Here is a 19,343-nt window from a genome sequence, read left to right as displayed (position 1 = left end):
CAGAAAGATTTTTTTTTTTTTAATTATTAAGGATATTTTGTTGAGGAAATTTACGATATGTTAATAGTTAATGTAAATACAAGGCAGGTAGTTTATAATTAAGAAAGACTAACAACCGACAGACTACCTTTTATAATAATTAAAAAAAAAAAAAGTTGAGTTATCAAATGGAAGCAAAAGTTACAGATAGAGGGGTAAAAACAATATTAATAAATAATATATAAAAATAATACTAATATTAATAATATTAACATACTAATATTAATGAAAAACTATCATTAAAAAAGTTATTTATAACACCATTAAGGTCCTATATAATATTTTCAAAGCATGATTCTATATGGAACCCTATAAAAAAGGGTTCTATTTAGCACTAAAAAGGGTTCTGCTATTGTTACAATCCGAAGAACCTTTTTTTCTGGTACTGTTTAGAACCAATTTTCTTAAGAGTGCATGTACTTCTTCTGTTCACCATTCACCTCATGGCTAACAAGGTCATCTGTCAGGAAACCTGGATGGAAAAATAAAAATAATATCATAAAATAATAATAAACAAAAGTGCTAATAACTGTGGGTTTATTAAATCATAAATCCAAATTGTTCTAAAATTCTCTGTGATATAACAGCATACCACTCTGATGGAGGAGGTGCAAGACTTTGCTGAAAACACCCTTGTGTGATTCTCCATCAGGTGGATGAGAATGTCCACATCTGCACATGTGCTCTTTCCCCTGCGGTACGAGCCACACGCCACAACCACCAACTGTGAGCTGCCTGCTTCACCTGTCAGCCGCATAATATTCATATATTTTAGCCATGTAATTGACTTTATTTATATATGTTTTTATATAATTTATATAATTAATTAACATGATTTATTAACGATGATGCATTCATTTGATCAAAATGTTATTGTTAATACTAATGCTGTTCTTTAGTCATTTCTATGCATGAATCTGAAAAATGATTTCTGAAGGATCATATGACACTGAGGACTGAAGTAATGGATGCAGGAAAGTCAGCGTTGCATGACAGGAATAAATAACTTTTTTTAAAATAGAAAACAGTTATTTTAAATTTGAATGATATTTCACAATATTACTGTTTTTAATGTATTTTTGATCAAATAAATTCAGCATTGCTGAGCATAAGAGACTCTTATCGAGCCCAAACTTGTCAATGGCTGTGTAACTGATTTTAATAATACGTATCTATACACTACTGGTCAAAAGTTTGGGATCAGAACGATTTTTAATGTTTTTTACAGGAGTTTCTTATGCTCATCAAGGCTGCATTTAATTGATCAAAAATACAGGGAAAATTTTTAATATTGTGAAATATTATTATGATGTAAAATAACGTTTTTCTATTTTAATATACATTAAATTGTAATTTATTCCTGTGATGCAAAGCTGAAGTTTCAGCATCATTGCTCCAGTCTTGTGTTACATGATCCTTAAGAAATCATTCTAATATGCTGATTTATTATCAGTGCTGGAAACTGTTGTGCTGCTTAATATTTTTTTTGGAACCTGAGATACTTTTTTTCTGGATTTTTCAGGATAAAATGTTAAAAAGAAGAGCATTTATTTAAAATAGAAATCTTTTCTAATAACTTACACTACGGTTCAAAAGTTTGGGGTCAGTAAATTTTTATTCTTTATTTTTTTTTTGAAAGAAATTAAAACTTTTATTCAGCAAGGATGTGTTAATTTTTTAACAAGTGATAGCTTGTTATAGTGGAGAACACATGTTGCACTCATCTTCTTCATCTGCCCTTTTTATCTATCAGGTCTGTTAAGAGGAAAACAGTGGGATCTTCCAAGTAATAGTAAGAAAACAAGTGGCTTGGGCCCAAGGGAGTTCAGGGAGTTCAGTAGCTTCTGACTTATGAAGCGCCAGCTTTCAAGAGCTCCCACTCTTCCTAAGGAACGACAGACTCACTAACACAATCTCTGTTATGTCCATTAGCTAACCAAGAAAGATTGACAGTTCTGCTGCCGCCAACACAAAATTATTTATTTATTTATTTATTTATTTATTTTGATTGCTTGTCTTTTAGAAATTCAGTTTTATTATTTACTGCTGTGAAAATCAAGTAGATACACCCTTGTTCTTCACAACCGGATGATGTTGTTATGGATGGTAAGAACAAAGAAAATCCCTCAGTTTAATTGCTTGGTTATGGCTATTTTCTTTACTGCAGGCCATTTCAAATAAGGTCTGAACAAACTGTTTTCTCAACTGGCATTCGCTTCACTTCTCGGCATCCGCTCAAGGTCATCGTAGTGTTTTAGTCCGATCCTTAGAGTGTGATTCAAAACCGCCTTAGTGCGAATATCCTCCAATGTGCAAAATCCCTTTGATAGTTAAAAAAAAAAAAAAAAAATCTAATCATCCGTTTAAACTTGTAAAATATTGTGGTTGCTGCTTAATATTACTGAATATGTTCCACAGAGTTTAAAGCTGCTGTAAATGTTCTGCGCCACTAGTAGCAAAAAAAACAAGTTTCCCAAACATTTCCCATCTAGGCTTGGAAAGATGGCATAAAGTGCATTCTGAATGACCACTGAGGAGGGTGAAAGCATTGGTTCTGACAGTTTACTGATGACTTTCACTTCCGAGCACTGAGTACTAAGTTCTGAGAACTTAGAAGTGTGAAAAGTGCCCATTGTTTGGACAAACAGGTAGTCCTGCACTAAATTCAAATTGTTGGTTGCAGCCATCTCTATGTTTTTCCTGATTAGCAAACAGGATCACTTTCACATTTGTATTTATTTATTAAAAAAATAGCCATTTACAGAGTCTAGGGCTGTTAGACTGAACACCTATTTTAGAGGTTATATTAATTTGTGAGCATGTTTGCACTAATTCGTTCCCTCATTTTAGTCGAGTTGTGGCCATGATATACCAATTCATCATCTTGTTTAGTTAATTAATGGGCATGTTAAACTAATTTGTTTTAGCTAAATTGTGGCCACGTTGTACTAATTCACTCCCTTGTTTTTGTTAAATCTCATTCCCTAAAACAATGAAACTGCTTCTTAATTTGTGGCCACAATATAGTTGTTTTTTCCTCTGCATGTCATGTGTGAGGCTCTGTATAGTTTAATAAATCACATTGCATTAAAGTGACACCCGACATACACATTTTTTTTCATAAAATTAATATTAATCTTTCAACTCAAACGTTGAACTACAATTCCCCGTATGACAGTCTTACCTGATGATACCACATTTGTGCCCCAGATATTAGTGAACATTTTAACAACAGGCACCTCCTCCCCAATGTGATCCAGTTTACGCAAGTGCCCACTTTCTGTGATTTCCATGATCTTGTCTGCCATGCGTTTACCAATGCCTGGGATCTTACATGCTTCCTATAGATAGATGGGGTAAAAAAAAGTTGATGTCCAAGTCATTGATGTTTTCACTGTATATTTTCAAATAAAAAAATGGGAATGTCTGTTAATAAAGTATGTATTTATTATTTACTGATGCATGCTTGAAACTAGTCGTAAAATGCAAACTGCCATGCAACGTGTTCTTAACACAAATAAGCACCTCAGTGAACCGCAAAACCTCTGCGGACTCATATCTGTATCTGAACTGACATCATATGAAGTGATGGGCTTGTGGTAGCTCTTAAGGGCGTTGATTGCTTTAGAGTAGCCCAGAGCTCTCCATTTATCACCTGTGTGTGTATAGGCTTTGGCTAGCGGCTCCAGTTTGTCAGTAATGTGCTTGTTATGGTTTTCCCCTTTAGTTGTGGATGGTTGGGAACAGACCCACTTCCCAGACAAAACGGGATTCTCTGCCAAACTCTGAGTAGTGTTGCTTTCAGATGGGTGAACGCCGCTGATCAAGGCCTCCAGATCGTTCTGAGAAACACCATCTTCCTCACATTGCTCCTCCTGAATCTCTGGCACCTGTGAGTCATATTTAAAGCACTGCATGAGAGGAAAAACAACTGATGGATCTTACAGATGGAGACAATTACATCCAATTCTTACTGTCTCTGAGAGATTTTCTTGAGGATTTTTTTTAATTTTCAAAGGATCCTGTGCTGCTGCTACATCTGGAACCGGGCAGACTGCCGTCCCGTTTGACCCCTCAACGAGAGCAACTGTGGGACTGAGAAGATGATCATTAAGTATTTATTTCTATGCACATTTGAGCTGAATAAACATTTACAAATGTATTCAAAAGTCAAACAAGTGTCTAAATATCAGTGCAGTTTAACCCAGACTCCAGTGCCTTACCTCTCAGGAGGAAGAAGGCTGTAGTCTTCAAGGTCTAGTAAACTTTTCTCACTGATGCAGGCACTCAACCAAGTGCATCTGACCAGATTAACAGCAGAGGGCAGTCTTTCCACTTTCAGAAGTCTCAAGGCTTTGTTACAATCATCCCAATTATCACCCACAATGTGTGTGCAGCTGGGAGAGATTGAGGAAACTACCTGTCCTCCATTCTGGGTGATCTGCCGATGGAATATCTCACATCTGGCTTTCCCTATAGCAGCTGGAACTATATATATTGTGACTCCTTGGAAAACTGTCCCTAAAAAAAGCAAACAAAATACAACCACTAAAACGTGATTGGGCTACATGAAGAAGGTTGTGAGGAGGTGATCAATTCTTATATGACAAATAATACTCTTTTAAAACATGCATTGGAATCAGCAGTTGAAAGTGTTTAAAAAAGTTGGATATTAGAACAGAACTACATGACACAAGGTAAAAAAAAAATAAACCTCACATTTCAGCTTTTAAAGGGGACATTGGATTTTTTTTATTTATTTATTTTTGCATTTACTTAGGTTTTTGATGTGTCTGTCCGCTCAGAAAAGCTGAAAAGAAAACACGCAGCCAGTTTGTTATGACCTGTCTGAGTGTGAAATTGTGTCATCCAGCGAGCTGTTTCAATTTGCAGCTGGTTTCTACTTAGATAGTTTGAATAAGACCACCTACAAGCCATATACGGAGTCCAAGGCAGCAAGTCTCGTTTCGACACGCCCCATGGAAGAGAGGGATGATGGGGTGAGCAGTAGCTCATTATAATTTAAAGAGACATGCACTGAAACAAGTAACTGTGAACAGAGCTTTTATTTTTGACAAGCCAAAAAAAATAGTTTAACAGGAATATTGAAGAATTTAAACCAAATTATGCTTTTCATGAAGACCCTAAAGAATCATACAAACTTGTGGAAAATGGGAATCCTTTGTCCCCTTTAAACCATAATAAAAAAACAACAACAAATCAAATGTATTATTGTTGTTGTTATTTTATTTATATTTTTGTTAATGTTGATTATCACAAAAATGAACATTCTAAACCATTAAATTATTACCATTAATTGTTTTTAAAAACGTCACTTTTCAAATAATAGAAATTTTGACAAAAACAAAGTTTTATCAAATTTGAAACCTCACATTTCAATTTGAACCATTTTGAGAAAAAAGACAAGTCAAAATTATATTTCATATATTTGAAATTGCGCCCTTGTTTCAAACCAAGAATATTCCTTTACATTTCCAAATGCGCCTCAGTCAGAGAAATCAATATTTTGTTCACACTGTTTAACAATCAGAAAGTATCTAAATACTGTGTTTTCTGAACAGGGTTGCATTTCCCAAAAGCATCTTGGGCATTGATTGTAGACACCAGTTGCATCTAATATTATAGGAATAACTAAACAATCACTGCATATTTCAGTGTTTACAATAAGACTTGAAGTTACATAACGTTACTGATTTTGATCGCTTCCATTGTTCTCATTTGCAAGCTGCTTTGGATAAAAGCGTCTGCTAAATGACTAACATAAATGTAAATAACGCTTAGCAAACAACATGTAAACGTCCAAAATTAGGCTCCATAATAAATTTAAACATCCTGATGCTTTATTAGTTGTTTTCACTGCACTAGCACTAGAGCAATAGGTTAACCTCTCCCAGCGCTTCTTTCTAAGAACAACCCACGAGTGTTTTTAAACGCATCAACATCCGGGTCATAGTCGGAAGTAGAGCTGATGTTTTTTTTTTTAAATGAAACATTTACAATTATACATGACTCTTTGTACTTAATTTTAATACGTTTAATTGTTATAATTACATAAATTGTTGTATGTAAACTTGGTAAATCGTTAAAATACGAAATATCTTGTTTGAGAAATAGCAGTTGCCTTGGCAACCACAGGCGTGGGATTGTTTGAGGAAATGAAAACGCGCATGAAGCATGGCTTTTCAACACTGGACAGACACTCTTAAGAAAGCCAAGAAAACGGCATTAATATCTGATGGTACGCATATATCTTCTCTAATATTTTAAGATTAGTTAATTTTTTTGTGTATTAATGCTGGCAGTCGTGTTAATAGTATTGCTAATACGATTTATATACACTGTTTGCTACACGCTAATAGCAACGAGACGCATGCACAACTTCATAAAAATAACAGATAAGAAAGAATTGTTTCATTTGGTTTAAAGCTTGAATATTGTTCGATGTATAAATTTAGCGTCGGCTCTCTCATTAGGGAAAAGGAAAGTTCATTATCTGTTTGAGGATGGCAACGAGATGGCCGAGGAGTACGACCTGAAAACAGATGAGCTTCTCCGTGAGTCGTTTTCTTTTCTGGTTTCATCTGATCGAATCGCATGCGAATTCAGTTTTGTGTTTTGTAATTATTTCATCTTTCTTTAGTGCGAAAGTGGCGACATAAAACCACTTTTGGAGGCCAGGAAGAGTGGACATGGGAAGTTGGTGAAACAAACCCAACCGGCCTTACCTCTGATTTAATAAAAGAGAGCAGTTCAAATGTAAGGTTACTATTTCACTTTGCTACTGAAAAGATGATGTTCTTAATCTGTTTATAATGATGTCTGTTTTTATGCACACAGCCATTGTTCATGCGTAAGGACACAAAGACCAGTTTCCAATGGAGGGTCCGTAATATTTCTTACCCTATAGAAGTGTACAGTGTGTCCGCAGAGCCGACGGAGAGATGTTGTGTCATCCGAACCTCAAACAAAAAGTCAGTTATTTAGTATGTTGATTGTGGTTTATACATTGAGTGTTTTAGACTAATTTAGTGTTTATTTGACTATATTTTATGTGGTCAGGATGGCTGGTATCACATAGTTTGAGTTGTTAAAGGGATAGTTCACCCAAAAATGAAAATTTGCTGAAAATGTACTCACCCTCCTGCCGTCCAAGATGTAGATGAGATTGTTTCTGCATGGGAACAGATTTGGAGAAGTGTAGCATTACATCACTTGCTCAGCAGTGGATCCTCTGCAGTGAATGGGTGCTGTCAGAATGAGGGTCCAAACAGCTGACAAAAACATCCCAATAATCCTCAAGTAATACACCTGACTAACATCGATTAACATCTTGTAGAGCAAAAAGCTGCATGTTTATAAGAAACAAATCCATCAAGACGTTTTTAACTTCAAATTATTGCTTCTAGTTAAAATATGAGTCCATAATCCATAGTAGTTAAAAAGTCATCTTGTTGTCACTATTTACAAGCCAGAGTAGTCCAAAACAAAAATGTGGGTGGATGTGAGAGGACAACAACAGGGATGGATTTTTTCACTGGTGGAAGTGTTATTGTGGATTATAGATTTTTGGCGATGGTTTAAAGTTAAAATGTCTTGAAGGATTTGTTTCTTACAAACACACAGCTTTTCACAACACAAGACGTTAATGCATTGATCTCAAAATTGGACAAATACAATAAACATATCAAATCAAATTTGTCTAAAAAGGCAACTTCTGCTTATAAATAATCTTTGTTTTCAGTTACACCTAGTCAAAAGTTTGCTGATGAAGAAATTGTTCTATTAGTTACAATAGCCCTGCAGTAACCCTACAGATGGCAATGTTGATCTAGATGGAAGATGGAACATTCTCTCATTCTTCATCTCCTCATTTCCCAGGTACTATAAGAAGTTCAGTATTCCAGATCTCGACCGTTGCCAGCTGCCTTTGGAGAGCGCAGCCTTGAGTTTTACCCACGCCAACAACACTTTAATCATCAGTGTGAGTGAACTCTCACCGCTAGTCTCACTTAATCACTTTCTCTAAGCTCTTTCTGTGGTGTAAGCTATGTAGTCACAGTTTTTTCCACACGATGTAGAGGAACTTTCCCTTTTGCGTGGATCTGGGACCAGGTTGCCAAAGCCCAAATCCTCACTAAGAGAGCACACAAATCTGGTCTCAGATCATCAAAAGGGCAACTATGTCATCACTTTTTATTGGTAGATTAGTAGGAAAGGTTGGAGTGAACTGCTCTCACCTCTGTCGTCTGCTCCAGTACTCAGCTATTTCATCCAGCAATGGATTTTATATGGAGTTTCTCTCACTTTTGTTGTAGTACAAGAAGCCCAAGGAGATTTTAACACTGGAGCAGGAGCTGCTTGGAGAACTGAAGAAACTGAAGGGGACAAGTGAAGGAGATATTGACTGTAAAACTCAGTGAACTGCTGTGAATCTGGAGCTTTTGCATTATTGTATTTATCTGGCTGTTATTCTTCATGTTCATTTATGCTTAGATTCACGTTGGCATGTTTCTGTGACATGTTCCTGTCTGCCTTGTGTGTCCATACAACTCGCTTTCAATGTCAAATCTTATGCTAATTCATGTTCCAACTGTACAATTGTTCTTTGAGTCTCAATAATAAATTTCACTGGCATAAATTATTATTATTATTACTACTATTATTATTATATATTAAAATTATCGGAAGAAGTTTGCTTTTTTTTCAGTTATTTCCACACTATAGCTAAAATATCTTAATCATTAAATAATGATAGCATATGCATAAGGAATAAAAAATAATAACTTAAGAAATTACAAGTAATCTTTAAATCAAAAACATGAAAAGAGAAGAATGTATAAATAAAATTATGCAGTGCAATCATCAGTGGCATGCAACACAGTACTCATTCAGCAAATTAACAGCAAAAAAAGAGGTGTTTAATTGAAGCAGATTCATAAATTGACAACTTGTATAACATAACAGTTGTACAGTTTAATTATTATTAGAAATTCATCATCAAATTTCTATAACATGAAAGTCACTGAACTTGTGACATAATATGCTGTCAATACTGCCTTCTTGACTCATCAGTTTTCTTGAAGTTCATCATGGCAAAATTAAACGTTTCCTTCATCTGGGTTCCTTTTCCTGGATTTTATCTGTATTCACCTCATGTTTATGCACAATGTTTGGCATGGACCTCAGTGCTGTTGTTTGTGTTTTAAATGTAACTAGAAAACTACAAACACAAACTCTTTGTTGGTTTAAGGCACAGACAACAATACAATGGGAATACACTGTTCCTGACTCTGAGCAGAGACTTGGTTTAATCCGTCAGTTGTTTTTTATTTAGAATACATTTCCATTTAATTCCAAATTTAACTTGAATTAAACCATAAAATAATATTAGCCTATATATTAGGGGTGTCAAAACCTGTTTTTGGAGGGGCACTGTCCTGCAGAGTTTAGCCCCAACCCAAACACACCTGAACCTATAAGGAATCAAGGTTTTCATACTCATTTGAAACTTCCAGGCACGAGTGTTGGAGCTGGTTGGAGCTAAAATCTGTAGGATATTGGCCCTCCAAGGAGCAGGATTGGACACTCCTGCTATATATATTACAAATATATTAATACTATCATAAAAGTCTTTAAAGGCTAAACATTAGCATATAAAGGTAGTTTCCCATTCCAGTATAAGCCCAGGACCGACAGAGAGACTAATTTAGCCTAAAAAGTCTAGGTTTAACATGCATAATTTTGTCATATATACTGATCAAGGTCAATCTTTTGAATAAAGAACCTACCTTAAATTAACTAACTGTAAAAGTAGTCAAAAATGAATAAGATTTAAGGTTTTTAAAACAGTAAGCTCTGACCTGCTTGATTTATACAACATCCTGTGACACACCTTGGAGCTTAAATTCTGGCACCAGTTTTCTTGCTCTGGTGATGGTAGCAACTGCAAGGACATGCCATTGATATGAGCCTTCAAAATGATTAAAAACATACTACCATTCACCAGAATCTGCAGTTTTTGCAGTGTGGCAACCTCTCATTGATTTGGCCTCGTATTGACCACAGAGAGACGGAAACCATTGTGTATCATTACACTTGTGTGTTGACAAGCAGTGCTGTGAGCCAAATATCTGCACACATCATTGAATCCTTCTAAGAGCAGAGCAAGAGCCCTGGCGCTGTCTTCACCCCTTCCCACACTGCCCAAAGATGGTACGCTCCAGTTCACAGCAATATGAGATTCCAGAATCAACCAATACCTAATGTCTGGGGGAGATTGTTGGCCTGAGGTCTGTGAAAAAAAAAAAGAAAAAAAAATTTAGAAATGGCTTACATGGAAAGAATCAGATGTCTATGGGTTAACTGCTACCAAGAGAGATTCTTATAGTTCCTCCAGTCCTTGTTTTTTTAGAGATACCGGCTCTTCTGACAGACTGGTGACCACTGGTTTGGACTTCTGGGCAGATGTTTACTGTTATCTGTTGGTCAGTGGGTCCTACAGGAGTGATCTGTTGCTAATGCCATTAGCATTGTGGAGCGAGCTGTTAATGTCTTTCAATCAGAATTGTCTGAATGGAACACACACACACACACATATGTGTGTGCATATATATATTGTATATTTTTTACAAATTTCGAAAGGATCAAATAAACAAAACTATATATATATAGTATTTTTAAAACATTGATATTGCTAATTTGATCTGTGATCAATTTGAATAAACAAAAACCTTTTTAAAATACAAAGACAAAGTTTAATTTATTGAATGATGCAGGCATAGTGTTAGCCAGGCGGTCTTTTGACATGAACAGAACAAAGCACCAATTTAAAGAGAGTTTTAGTGGGTCAATCAAAAGCTTTTCTAGATGCTTTTCTCCTTAAACATGGCTGTGCACGTGGAAGCAGTCCAAGGGCCAACTGACAAATCAGAAGTCCTGGGAAAAAGGCGACAGGGGAAGAGCTCAGGGCTGTGATTTTTGTTCAGTGTCTCTTCTTCACTTTCTCCCTCCCCATCCTGAGGCCTCAGTGGTCATGCTCAACTGCCTCAACAGAGAGACACTCTTTTTTGGCCCTTTTCATTTGTCTGTGCCCCTCTTTGCCTCTTCCCAGCCATTTGCCCTCTTTCAGCCCCTCTCGCCCACATCTCAACCCATAACACCCCCCCGAACGTTTTCTCTTCCCCCAAGTCGCTCTTGGTTTCTCTCTTTCGCTGGCCCTCACCCCCTCTGTGTGACTGGGCTTCCTTTTTTGATAGTTGACCCCTCCTTGTGTTATTATTCAGGTCCACTATTGTATAACATGTTTCTTTTCTACGGCGCCTACAAAGGGAGCATTTGATCAGAGGGTTACGGTGTGCGGGTCGCAGAAATGCAACTACACGGTGGTAACCTTTGTTTGGGACAGCAATGGTGGGTTGACCTCATCTCTTCTAAAGCGAAAGGCCTGAGCTATTCAAAAGTTCAGTCTCACTTGCTGAGCACATTCAATCGAGACCGACCTGTCACAGATATTGCTTCACAGTTATCTGAGGCTAAGGCCTCTTTTTCTGGGAGTTCGACTGCTGGGCCAAAAACATAACAACAGCTATACGGTCCTGGAAGTATACCTCTTGAATAGACCCGATCATGCCCTTGAGGTTTCTCTCAGGCTGCTGTTGTTGTCAACTGAATAAGCCTGACTCTGAAAGAAACTGGCTCCCAATTTGGCCGACTTGTTCCTGGAGGCCTTCTTCGACTTTAACCCACACTTGTCATGCTCCTGTTCTTGATGTGCCCACACACATACAGCGTGATCTATGAGAGTGAGAATTCGACCTGTCAACTAATGACCACTGACTCCTTCAAAGCAAATTCAGCGTAGAAGCGCAACTCAAAGGAGTCAAATCAATCACGGCCGAATTTCAAGTTCCCACAAAGAGCGTCAATGAATCACACATCCCAAGACCTTGTTATAGCAATACTTTTACATGAATTTAATACACACTCTAAAATAAATATTTCCATTTTTAAGTATTTTACAATCTTCCAATAAAAATATATAGTCATGTACAAACAATAAAGATGACTTTTTGATAATATCACTAAACATCATGGAGTCGGTGTGCATCTGCATATGTTTGGGAACTTCAGTAGGTAGCTGCCATATTCACTGTCAGAATAAAATGTGCAAAAATTGAACAATAGCTTTTACAACGCACTGTTAAAGGTGGAAATTAGTGCCTTAGAGTAGCAATATGTACCCTTTGGTTACTACTATGAACCTTTTAGGGGTAAACAGGTAATATATATCTAATATTAATTCAATATCACCATACTTTCCCCAGTTGATTTATCACAGTACATTAAGGGAATTGTTTAGCATTACAAGTTTTTTGAAATGCAAATGTGTCACTATTCAATTCAGTTTCATTTGACATATTTAAGTTTTTTTTTAGACAGGACTTTGGATATATATATTTTTTTAATCACTCCATAAATTAGAAAATACTTTCAACAGCCAAAAAAATAAAATAAATAACCAACTTTTTATATATATATAGTTTGCATATAAATCAGAAGAATGATGTATGAAACAACCCCTCTATAAAAACCTTCAGAATATAGATATGAATAAAACAGTAAAGTTTAGTCTATGTCACTTTTGCTGAGGCGGAGAAAAACTCATTTTGAGAAAAACAGCTTTAAATATATGTATTGTAATTGGTATCTGCAGATGCATGGATGGACTGTAAATGTGCAGTTTTTTATGAAACTGAAATAAAACATGTTATGGAATAAAACAATTGTTTTGCCTTGAGGGCTCTGCCCCAGTGACAAGCCGCCGTACCCCTAAAGATACAATTTTTGCACATTTTTCTGACAGTGTATGTGTGTCGTGTATTCTGTTGTCTTGCTTCATTCCCAGTGCTGTGTTGCTCATTATTACAAGGTTTACAGTGTCCTCTCTTCAGTCAACAGTTCAGTAATTATCCCAGAACAAACTGTCCTCCATACTGTGATTCATCTCCTTCATTTTTACACATCAGTTCGGCGTGATGTCCAGTAACTCTGGATGCACATAGATTAGATAAACTCAAATTAAGATAGCACTCCGGTAGTATACATTACGAATCTGCCCTCAATTCACGCTTGTGCGCTGATGGTGCTTAGTCCTCTTGTTAGGGGGATATGGGATTAAATCAAAAGGCTTCTGTTCTGTTAACAGGTGTCCTCGAGGAAGACGTTTCATGAAATGGGCCTCTCGCTGATGCTGCTGGGTCTGCATGGCTTTCCTAGGTCGCCCCTTGCGTGTAAAGGCCATGTACCAGCCTTTGTACTTAGCGTTCTGCAAAGCCGTGTAGTTATTTTCCAGAACAATCTCTGTGAATATACAGTCCCTTCCACGGCCCTTCCTCTGGGAACAAAAAGAGACAGACAGCAGAGGACTGAAATGACAAACTCGGAAATCTGCTATTCAAGCCTAAGACATTTATGAGGTTCAATTTTGTTCTCAGGACATGATGGGTTTACCTATGACACCATTAGTGCCATTCAAACCAATTTAATTGTCAATTAAAGATAAACACACCAGATGTTTAATTACTTAAACTTACCCGTCCAATAAGCTTGCCTCTCTTGTTCATGCAAATGTAGTAGGCTGTTTTTGCTCCTCTGATTCGAACCCGGCTTCCAAATGTGTCGGTTTCCACAACAAGTTTAGCTGGAATTGTTAAACCATAGAAAAGTCTGTTACTTTTTTACTTTCAGGTGATACGTACAAATGAATGATGCTTTTGGTTGTATATTGGGGAGTTTTGAGATTTGCATTGTTGTCTGGGTTGAAATGTTAGTTTAAAAAAAAACAATATTTAGCCTACACTGTAAAAAAAAATTCAGTGAAATTTACGGTAAAAAACCAGCAGCTGTGGTTGCCTGAATTATACTGTAAAAAAATACGGTAACAACATTTTAGGTTTTACGGTTTTAACTTAAATGTACAGTTAAATACCGTAATTTCATTAACTGATATAATGTTAATATACCAACCTATTAAAGTACTGAAATCTGTTTTGTACCTATGTAATACACAAATGCAGGTGGTGATGAGAAAGTTACGTGATGAACCAAAGCCCATCACAAGCAGCTTTTTTATAATAACATATATAGAAGGTGCACAGTGTCGTTAACACAAGCACTAAACACCACCATGGTGAGACACATTAAAAAATATGCAATAAGCATTCATTTAACAATATTATATGTACATACAACCCTAATAAACATAACAGATAAGAAATAACTAAGAAGAAACATAGATATTTCAAAGAAAATAACATCAAATTCATACAAAATTTGAAATGCAATGCAGAGAATTCTGGGAACGTCAGTTTACGGTTTTTCCCTGCAAATTTTACAGGAACTTACCGTTAACCATTTAACAGGTTTGTACTGTAGCATTTTTACAGTTTTTTACTGTTAAAATCACAGTCATTATTTACTGTGAAGACGTGTGAACGTGTGTGTGTTAGGCCAAGACTACAAAGAGTAAGATTAAGAGAAACAAAGGATATAAACCGATGATGCTGACCTCACCTCTCTTCATAAACTGACTCATACGTTGAGTTGTAAAGCTATGAAAATTCCTCGTAAAATGACCCAACAAAAAAGTGGGCAATGTAGATGGACTGCACGAGTGGAAAGATGGCTAGACACACAGAAATACTTCGGTGACAGGAATTTGTTCCCAGCGGATGGGATTCTAACCACTGTTTTGTTTGGAGAAGAAATGCTACAGCTCACTTAAAACAGGTGCCTTACTGTATAACTTTAAATTACATTGAGTTCAAATAAAAGCAAGATTGACTTCTTATTGCCTATTTGCAGCATCAGTGCACACTATGAATCATAGGGCAACTGTCCATTAAGCAAAGAAAAAAAATACACATAGAGCAAAAAACTTGATAAGTGATTGAAACTTTAGATAATGTAGGAACATTTGCAATAAACATATTTGTTTTGGAAGACATGAAAGATGAAAACTAATAATGTTTTAAAAATTGCATGTCATATTTCTGTTCTACAACTCTTTATTATACAGAGAACTGTTCAGGAAATGTTAAGACGGCAGAGGTAAGATGACTACTGATGTGTTTTCCAGATCCAAAGCGGGTTTCTCTTGAGATTCCCAAACTCTACAATATAGAATCCATTTCAAACTATGCAGGTTACTTTTTGGCAATGACATTTACTGGATATTCTGAAGTAATAGCTTCAACTGACTTATTTTGTCCTATTGTTTCAAGCTGACAAAGTAAAATAATGCAAAACAGTATGCCTGCAAAGACTGTGACTTGCCATGAATATCTCCATCCTCGCCGTTGGCGTTGACTCTCTTATTGCCCAGGACTTGTACATGTTTACCACTAGTCCGGCTATAGAGCTGATAAGTCCTTGTTAATCTCCGACTCATCCTGTCCGACAGACGACTCTGCTCCGTTACATGGTGCTTAAAATTGGGTAAAGAGACGGACTGCATCGTCATCTATAAAAATGTAACAGAGGAACATGCAGATTTGTGGTGTATAAACAAAAGAACTATATTCTGATTACTGAATGTGTGGCATACAACATAAGAACAATGACATGATCTACACTCTTTTAGGGACAATGAAGGTGACACTGTTTCTCATCGGATTCAAATAATTCTTTTTGCAGTGGAGGACACAAGATGATTGGCTCTCTGAGGGCTACACTCTGGATGACATGCCAATAGGGGTCCAACGCTGATCTTTCACCCTCTTTTTTGGCCCTTTCTCATAATGATTTTCTTTTGTAAGTCAGCTATGTGCCGTGGCCACATGTTAGAGTCATTACCTTTAAAGCGAGGGGTTTACGTCTTTTCAAGATGTTTGACAATTTGCCAATGACTCTATTAATAATGAGTAGTTTGCATGGTTATAACACATTAACTGCCCACATATAACAAGATTAAAGTGAGTAAAATTTTTATCGCTTTCAGTGTGTCCTGCCGATGCTTGACTGGAAAATATTCAAATAGTGAGACTGAGTGTGTTGTAACATTTTTGTTTTGTTTTGACTTAATTGCATTATTCCTATATATATATTTACAAATTAAAGAATTTTATAAATATATGAATTATTCTTAAACTGTAAATATTATTTTAAGATTAAAAAAGTGCTGCTTTTACAACCTGAACCATGTAACACTATTAGAAACTGTGGATTTTATTATGGATGGAAACTTTTAATTGAAAACAGCACAAGAAATAGAAACTGATATGGAAATTTTATTTTGTCTAGTTTTCATACACTGAAATGTTGTGTCATAACCATCCATTTCTGGTCAGAGATGATATTTCTATGTTATGATATGTAGGTAAAAATTTGTGGAAGATAAGGTCTATATACAGAAAACATACTGCTGATTCAGATGAAAACAGGTCTGTCCTTTAACATCCACTGACACTATAACTACAATTATAAGCCAGATTTTATTTTCAGATTTTATTATTTATTATTATTATTATTATTATTATTATTATTATTATTATTATTATTATTATTATTTTTAATACAGAGGCACAAATTATGCAGTCTCCTGAGGGGGTGGTTGTCATGTATGATGGTGATTTCACCACTTAACTAATTTCTAATTAGTTATAACTATATTACAGACTATTACACATAACACGTTCCCATCAGTTTACCTTTGAGATGCTTGTTTGCAAACACAAAATGCAGAAGACTTACCTGAGTGTAAAAACACAGGGTGATAAATTGAAGTAATCTGAAAAAAAAGAGAAAAAGTTAATTACGGAACTATTCTTTAAAACATAGAAAACCTCTTCATGAAAAGCCTATATTAAGTGTAGCCTACTTACATGTAACCTAACCACGATGAGTTCAGCCTCATTGTGAGATTTCCAAGCCCTGTCTGATTATTATCCAGAACAATAAATTCTTCATTAATTCCTCTGTGCGTGTATATTATTGTGTGAAGGTGCTCGGTCCATCGGACTTTTAGCAAAAATTACAAAAATCTGAGTGACAGGATAACATATATTGGTATCGACTGTGATTTATTCATCAACTGAATCCATGTCAAATTAATCCGTCAAGTAACTTTTATTCCTTAGATTTCAAGCACCTTGCAGGCGACTGTTCTTACAAACACAATTCATGATCGATGTCCGATTACAGCGAAGATGCGAAAAATAAAACATTCTTCATAGAAAATCAGCGACTACATCCGGCAGCGTGCGCGCGCCCGTAGTGAGACTTTGCATTATGTTTCCTCACGGTATCTCCAGTACTGATGTAAATGTCACTGGGACAGTCTGAAGTCAGATTAAGGTTGATAAAACTGGGATGTTTCCCTGGCGAGAGACTGAGAGCAGGGGAGCCTCACTGTGTCTCTCTCCACTTTCAAACTCCCAAAGTCAAGCCCACTCTTCACGTGCAGTCTGACTCCCGTTACCTCCACAGAAGCCTCATCCCACCCCTCAACATTTAAACTGCTTCACTGAGCTAGAAAGACATTTCGTTTAACCTGAACAGTTACTAGAAGAGTTTATACAGTTAAAGATGCACTTACAAAACTAAATTTAACCCTTTTTAAAACAACTTTTTTATCTAATTTAATCCAGCCTGTTTCATTTTTGTTCAAACTTTACATTTGAGTATAGTCTAAAAAGAGTTGATGAATTTTAAACTGCTTGTAAAACATGTCATAATGCACACACAACTATTTTAAGACATAGGCTACTTTATGATATTTAAATATTTAAATGATCTATTATTAGTGTATTATAAAGTTGATTCTGTCTTAAAATAGCTACATCATGAAATCAAACCCAGAGCCTAATTTTAATTAAGTGATTAATTCACATTAAAAGTTGTAGCCTAGTTTTCAAATTATTAAATGAAACAAAAACGTTTCTTCGCAGAAATATTGCCAACGTAATAAAAAATATTAATGTTACTTAAATTGCAATTAGTTTTCTGTTACAATCCAGAACTTAACATATATGCTACTTTTATTTTTATTTATTTTTTTGGCACTTTATTAGAAAAGACATGCCATTTGTATTGAAATATTCAACAACTAACAAGCATTTACTCAATAAAAGAGTGATTAAAAGTGTTAACAGTAATAATAATTATTCACCACTGAAAACATGCACTTTTTATTTATTTATTTATTTATTTATTTTGCAATAACTAATGTTACCTGTAAATCATGACAGACTTAATACTCTTAATACTTAATACTGGTTTAAGTACATCTCCCAACCAGCTCCCACAATTTTTCCCACAAGGAAAATGGGAAAACTGCAAATATTCTGATATCCACTCCAGAATATATACAGCTACATTAAGCTATTCCCTGGCTACCTGTAAGATTTTGCTTCACTGTGCCGTTGTGGTGACCCCAGTTTTCTTTTTCTTTTTTTCATTCTCATACTGCATGTGTAAGTAATATATGCTCTACGAGAGTTCTTAAAATTGCTAGACATGTGCTGTCAAGTACTCTTAACAGCATAGTTAATTTTGATACATTAGATCCACCAGAAAACAAGGCATCTAAACTATTCAGATGTTACCTGTAGCCTTTATTGAGCTTGATAATGTAATAGGTCCATTTCATATCATGATCCCGACTGCATGCAATATAATCACCATGTCTTAATGCAATGTTGATCTGTCACAAACCTGTAAAGGTCCTGGATCAATGGACGGGAATCCAATTGTGTATCTCAATTGCATATTGAGATGTCTTCATCTGCTAGTGGGAGTTTTTTTTCTTCTTCGCATTCTGGCAAATAAAGGTTTTACTCTAGCCTTCAATATGCTTCAGTGACCATAACATGGAACACTGCAAGTACCACCAAACTCAAACTGAGACTATAATTCCCATGCATGACTCAAAATCCAAAAAAGAACCACTTTCACACCTTAGGAGCAACAAATCAGCTGCTAAGCAGCATAGAAAATGTCATTATTGGTATTGGTTTAAATCCATCCCATAAATTACTCATATCAGTCCGTGTGCTGGCTTAGAGGGTGAGAATGTATCTGACTGATTAGATCCAGAGGGAGGTGGCCACAAGTGATTTTGCCACCTAGAATGATTCAGTGCACTAGTTAGTCAGGTCCTATCTCAGACATTATACTGAATTTGTGTGTTGGAAACATTTTGTTCAGGTTATGTCTTTTATGAATTTTAATGTGTTTCTGCAATAAAGAGGTCAAGAGCACTGACAGTGCTCATTTGCGAAACTTTT

General features: G+C 35.8%; 3 protein-coding genes across 4 annotated transcripts; 1 reads left to right on the top strand and 2 right to left on the bottom strand.

Moving 5' to 3' along the window:
- Window positions 1–428: 428 nt before the first annotated feature.
- Window positions 429–5,020, bottom strand: LOC109094941 (DNA polymerase lambda-like). The gene is given in 10 exon segments (XM_042756648.1): window positions 429–511; window positions 632–694; window positions 697–783; window positions 2,246–2,360; window positions 3,224–3,242; window positions 3,244–3,380; window positions 3,615–3,929; window positions 4,014–4,134; window positions 4,263–4,603; window positions 4,982–5,020. Coding segments are annotated over 10 exon segments (1,305 nt in total). The 3' UTR covers window positions 429–443.
- A 1,011-nt stretch (window positions 5,021–6,031) lies between these two features.
- Window positions 6,032–8,701, top strand: dpcd (deleted in primary ciliary dyskinesia homolog (mouse)). Of its 2 annotated transcripts, none has more exons than XM_042757273.1 (6): window positions 6,032–6,298; window positions 6,516–6,614; window positions 6,701–6,816; window positions 6,898–7,031; window positions 7,939–8,041; window positions 8,376–8,701. In XM_042757273.1, the coding sequence occupies exons 1-6, from the start codon at window positions 6,235–6,237 to the stop codon at window positions 8,478–8,480; spliced, it is 621 nt and encodes a 206-aa protein (XP_042613207.1). In that variant the 5' UTR covers window positions 6,032–6,234; the 3' UTR covers window positions 8,481–8,701. The 2 variants fall into 2 exon arrangements, with proteins under 2 accessions (XP_042613207.1, XP_018959944.1); XM_019104399.2 differs by having other exon boundaries at window positions 6,036–6,298; window positions 6,534–6,614.
- A 3,307-nt stretch (window positions 8,702–12,008) lies between these two features.
- Window positions 12,009–17,521, bottom strand: LOC109090887 (fibroblast growth factor 8b). Its single transcript, XM_042757266.1, has 5 exons — window positions 16,941–17,521; window positions 16,810–16,846; window positions 15,394–15,580; window positions 13,653–13,759; window positions 12,009–13,453 (listed from the first exon to the last, which is right to left on the bottom strand). The coding sequence occupies exons 1-5, from the start codon at window positions 16,970–16,972 to the stop codon at window positions 13,178–13,180; spliced, it is 639 nt and encodes a 212-aa protein (XP_042613200.1). The 5' UTR covers window positions 16,973–17,521; the 3' UTR covers window positions 12,009–13,177.
- Between the last annotated feature and the right edge of the window lie 1,822 nt (window positions 17,522–19,343).

The sequence above is a fragment of the Cyprinus carpio genome, chromosome A1 (assembly GCF_018340385.1).
Source record: "Cyprinus carpio isolate SPL01 chromosome A1, ASM1834038v1, whole genome shotgun sequence".
NCBI classification, from domain to species: domain Eukaryota; kingdom Metazoa; phylum Chordata; class Actinopteri; order Cypriniformes; family Cyprinidae; genus Cyprinus; species Cyprinus carpio.
The sequence above is the reverse complement of the archived record's forward strand: the minus strand, read 5'-3'. Positions and strand labels throughout refer to the sequence as shown.